The 5,091-nt window shown below is 50.9% G+C and overlaps 1 protein-coding gene across 1 annotated transcript; it reads right to left on the minus strand.

Annotated features, from left to right (window-relative positions):
* Positions 1–629: 629 nt before the first annotated feature.
* LOC129541414 (protein S100-A7-like) lies at positions 630–4,440 on the minus strand. The gene is made up of 3 exons (XM_055403303.2): positions 4,285–4,440; positions 2,674–2,830; positions 630–849 (listed from the first exon to the last, which is right to left on the minus strand). Exons 2-3 carry the CDS (start codon positions 2,812–2,814, stop codon positions 685–687), a joined length of 306 nt encoding a protein of 101 aa, XP_055259278.1. The 5' UTR covers positions 2,815–2,830; positions 4,285–4,440; the 3' UTR covers positions 630–684.
* Between the last annotated feature and the right edge of the window lie 651 nt (positions 4,441–5,091).

The following is a 5,091-nucleotide window of genomic DNA, read 5'->3' on the forward strand; positions in this document are numbered from 1 at the left end:
TCTGGGACCATTGACTTAAAGAGCTTTAGTTTTCTGAAGACAAAAATCACATGACAAGAGACTTAGCACACAGAACACAGGATGGTAACACCCTCACATTTTTCTTCTCTCTAATCACAGGTGCATGGAACACCCAGTACAAACTGTCAATATTCAAGAATATTTCCTCTGCTGAGGAACAATCTAATTGGTGAAAGTGGGGCTCTCTCGCCCACGCTGGCTGGAGAGACCCCCTGACCCTGGGTCCCTACAGGCAGTGAGGGCTGGGGGTAAAGAGCAGGAGATTGATCTCCCAAGAAAAAGCGCTGGCCACGTTCCAGTGTCTTCAGAAGCAACTGCATCATTTAGATGGTTGGGACTGTGTGAATGAGGGTGTTTGGAGGTGGGCATGTGTTGAAACCACACGGAGTCTGAATCTCCTGTCTGTGCATTTCCTCAGGAGGTGTTTCCTCTTAGACAATAAACTTGTCAATTTTCTTTGCGAAAAGTCTCATCACCACTGTACATTGGGAAGGAGATTTGCTGGGAAGAATTTGTTCATATACTGGAGAAACTACAAAGCAGGTAACTGACCATTGTGTATTCCGTCTGAGCTACATGCAGCAACCAAAAGGAGGACGTAACACAAGTTTCTGGTGAGAAAAGACACTTTATTGTCTGTCGGTTGTCTGGAGGCCGCTGGGCTCACTGACTTCCCCCGGAACAGAGCTCCTCTCCATGGCTGTGCTCGTGATAGTCTGTGGCAATGTCAGCCAGCAAGGACAGGAACTCAGAAAAGTCAATCTTCTGGTCCTTATTCTTGTCTTTTTTATTGAAGATATTGGACAAGTAATCTCTGCCCCTTTTCTCCTGTGGGAAAAAACACAAAGCAAGGCACATTCAGCCCCACCAGAGTGATGAGCCGGGAGAAGAGGAAGAGGCAGAGACAGAGAAATGAGGACGCAGCACAGCCCAAAGGTGTCTGGTGTGGCGTTGAGGAGGGGAGGCTGGAAAGAGGTCGGGACACTGACGTTGCCCTGCGGCTCAACAGAGGGTCCTCCCCCGAATGTGAACTTGGATGAGAGTTCACATGGTGAGCAGACTCTGCCCTGAGCTGCCCTGATCAGCGTGCTGGGCTGGGGGTGGGGGGGTGTCTCCAACCCCAGACCACCCCCTCAACCCCCTACAAGGCTGAACCTACCTAAGTTCTGCTCCGGGACTCAAATAAACTGTGTGCTGTGCTCAGTCTGTCAGACTCTTTACGACTCCATGAACTGTAGCCCACCAGGCTCATCTGTCCACGGAGATTCTCCAGGCAAGAATACTGGAGTGGGTAATCTAACCCTTCTCCAGAGGAACTTCCTGACCCAGGAATCAAACCGGGGTCTCCTGTACTACAGGTAGATTCTTTAACAATTGAGCTACCAAGGAAGCCCCAAATAAGCCCTGCTGCTGATGCTGCTGCTGCTGCTAAGTCGCTTCAGTCGTGTCCGACTCTGTGCGACCCCATGGATGGCAGCCCACCAGGCTCCCCCGTCCCTGGGATTCTCCAGGCAAGAACACTGAAGTGGGTTGCCAGTTCCTTCTCCAATGTGTGAAAGTGAAAAGTGAAAGTGAAGTGACCCACTGGAGTGGGTCGCCATTGCCTTCTCCGAAACAAGCCCTACTCATATGTAAATATAACCGAATCACTGTCTTGCATATCTGAAACTAACACAATTTTATAACTATATTATAGCTATATATATATTATAACTATGTTATTGACTATACTTCAATTAAATAAATAAATAATAAACAAACTCCATCCTGGTCATCTTCAACCTAACCCTCCTCTCCTATTTTCTCTTTTTGGCCTTCAGGATCCTACATGCTCTGTGGTCCTTTTTCTTACTTACCTAACCTCTTTGTTACCTAGTAACCTCTTTTTTTGTAATTCATTCAGAATATTCTCATTGTCAGGTTAAATTAGGTCAGCAAATGAGTTATGCATTGCAAAAGGAGGGGTTAAATTCTGTCATTAGTGCATTTATACAGAAAGCAACCTAGTTGTCCCAGAGCTGAGAGGGATAGGTGGAGGGGCAAGATAGGGGAAGGGGATTAACAGTTACAAACTACTAGGTATAAAAAAAAAGAGAGATAAAAAGATGCAAAGTACAGCATAGAAAATATTGCCAATGTGTTGTAATAACTTTGATGGAGTATAATCTATAGAAATATCAAATCACTATGTTGTACACTGGAACTAACACAACATTGTAAATCAAATATATTTCTAGATAAATAAAATTTTTTTCCTATTAAAAAAAATCTGCCAATGATGGAATTTCTGTCACCTTCCCTCAGATCTCAAGAACCCTGAGGGGTGCCACTGGAGCCTTTCAAGATCTGAGAGGAAGAGTTTGAGTCTCATAAGAAGGTAGGGCCGGTGAGAGGGGCCCATCCACTGCCCTCCAGTTGCAGCGCTTTTTGCTGACTTATCATCAACTACTTATATGCACACATTTTCCTACTTTGCCGCACACATCATCTCTTTACACCCCGATGCAGGACAGGATAGGAAGTTCTACGATGCCCTTTTGCAGATGAGAAAGTGAGGGTCAGAGAATGAGAGCAACTTGTGCAAAGTCACCCAGGACAGGGTCCTCAGTCACGCCAGGACCCAGCCGCCACGGGGACCAGGGCCCCACTCACACAGGCACTGAGGAAGTTGGGGAAATTCTCCTTCAGCAGCTGCAGCAGCGCCTCCTTCTCGATGGTGTCATCGCGCCCCGAGTGTTTGTGAAACAGGTTGATCAAGTCTATAATGGACTGCTCAAGCTGAGAGCCGCTCATCTTGGCTTCAAAAGAGCTGTCAGGAGAGGAGTCAGTGACCTTTTGCATCCTTCCCCCAGGGGAGGGTCCCCAAGTTAGGACACCTGCATGGGGACTGAGCAGCCAGTGAAGCGAGGCTCAGACGGAACAGAAGGAACTGTGCTTCTCCACGTGGTGTGAGGAGTGGCTGAGGAGCTGGAGGGAGTGACCAAGGGTGGGGCCTGGGACCCCACAAGTCAGGGTGTCAGTAGGTGAAGGAGATCAGCAGGCCCTACTGTGGGAGGACCACGGCGTGTGGAAGCAGAGATGGGGGGTCAGCCCAGGGAGTCTGAGGCAGGACCCAGCAACCAGAGCCTTTGGATGAGCCCACACCCCAGACGGCAGCAAATCCATCTCCTCAGGTTCAGCGCCAGGGTCAGAGTCACGGGGGCAGGACACTGTCACCTCTGATCTGGTCTGAGGCTCCTGGGCTGCTTCAGGAAGACCAGCTGTAAGCCCACCTGGACCATAAAGCAAGCTCTACAATGAATGGGCAGAAACGCAGTCCTGTCCTGAGCCCTGGTGGGAATCTTTCTGGACCATCTCTGAGAGAAAAAGAGGGACTGGGGACCACAGTCATACTGGGGTTTGGAGTGAACAGAAATAGCTGCCCCAGTACTAGGCTGTTGGGTGGAATGTGGGAGATGGGAGTCCTTCTGATTTTCTGCAACTCCAAGTCTTGACCTCATTAAAATAAAGAGAATGTCTGACTTCCCTAAGCAGGTTCTTCCTCCAGCAGACAGAGGTCTGGGCTGCCAGGGACCCCAACCAGAGAAACTGGACAGAGCAGCCCTCCCATCCCAGACTTTCCAAAGCAGCCAGGAAATGACCCTGGGTCATGCGTGTCAGTACTAAGCCAAATCCCACTGCCTTCTGATGTAGGACAAAGATCCCACTGTTCTGTCAGTAAGAAGACCCACCCAAGGCCTTCTGTCAACGTGGCCAAGACCAGAGCCGAGCCCTGTGTGCAGACGGTCCCCGAGCATTTTCCTGCTGGGAAGCAGGTGGGGAGCTCTGGTTGATCAGTCTTTCTCCCAGGTGGGGGCAGGACGTCTCACCAGAGTAACGGTGAGCGGGTGTCCAGGCCTGGGGTTAAGGCTTTGGCTGGGGCTCCCACTCTCCTCAAGGGTGGGGTTGGTGGGTTTTTTGGCCTGAGAAGCAGGTGAGTCCAGAGAAGGAAGAAAGCAAGAGGAGGGGGAAGGTCCTCAGCTCCCACTGGGCACGCATCCACAAGAGCATTGCCGAGGAGCCAGTGGAGGAGCAGGGAGCCTTTGGTCCCCTTGCCACACAGATGGGACCTCAGCAGGGGTGAAGGCACACAGCCCTGTTGGCGGCAGAGTCGCGACTGGACCACAGGCTCCTGCATCCCCTCCCAGAGCTGCGTCCCGGCTTCTCCAGGCTGAGCCCTGTGCGCTCCTCCTAGAAGAGGTAGATAGGCCGGAGCAGACTTACCTGATCAGAGGAGACGTCACCAAGGAGGAGGACAAGTGAGATGTGCGCTGGAAGAGACTGGTCCCTTTTTAAGGCTTATTCGGGCTCTTCCCGGGGCTCTTACCAGAGCCCTGCGGCTCTGTTCGCTCTCTGCTTCCTGGAGCGTTGCCCCACTCAGGTGGGTGGGCCACACCCAGGAGGGTGTGCTCAGCCTTTCCCGGCAGAACCCCAGGACACATTACACCTCCCAGGATCTTCCCCTAGAGGCTTCTCCGTCCCCTGCTTGATCTGGGGCCAGTGGAGTGTGTGGCAACAGGACAGGGATTAGAGTAGAGAAAACTGGGTTTCTGGACCTAAGAAAGGTGGAATTTTGGACTCTGAAGGCAGCAAGGTCTCCATTTTCATTCTCTCAGTCCTTCTACAGACTTGTTCTGAGTGTGATAACCGCCACTTACCAAGAGTGAAAGATGTGCCAGCATCAAGAGACTGCTGCCACGCTGCCTGCTTAGTCCTCACCAGCTATGAGCCAGATCTGCTGTCTCCAGGTGCAAGAGGAAAATCGGATTTATAAAGATTTTAAGATTTTACAGCTAGTAGACTGTAGATTCCGGATATGATCCCAAAAAAAGCCTAATTCAAAACCTTCTATTAATCCTTCAACTAAATCTCAGGCCCTTCCCTCTGGGACTCACAGTCCAGGGGAGTGAAGTAGGTCACCTCACCGCCACCTTCACACCAGACCCTTGGTGGATCCTGGGAGGGAGACAGGCGTCAGGGCCCACAGTGACAGATGAGGGAACACGGAGAAGGCAGTGGGCTCGGCCTTAG

Source organism: Moschus berezovskii, chromosome 4, assembly GCF_049115385.1.
Source record: "Moschus berezovskii isolate FMDL1 chromosome 4, NW_MosBer_1.0, whole genome shotgun sequence".
Lineage (NCBI taxonomy): Eukaryota > Metazoa > Chordata > Mammalia > Artiodactyla > Moschidae > Moschus > Moschus berezovskii.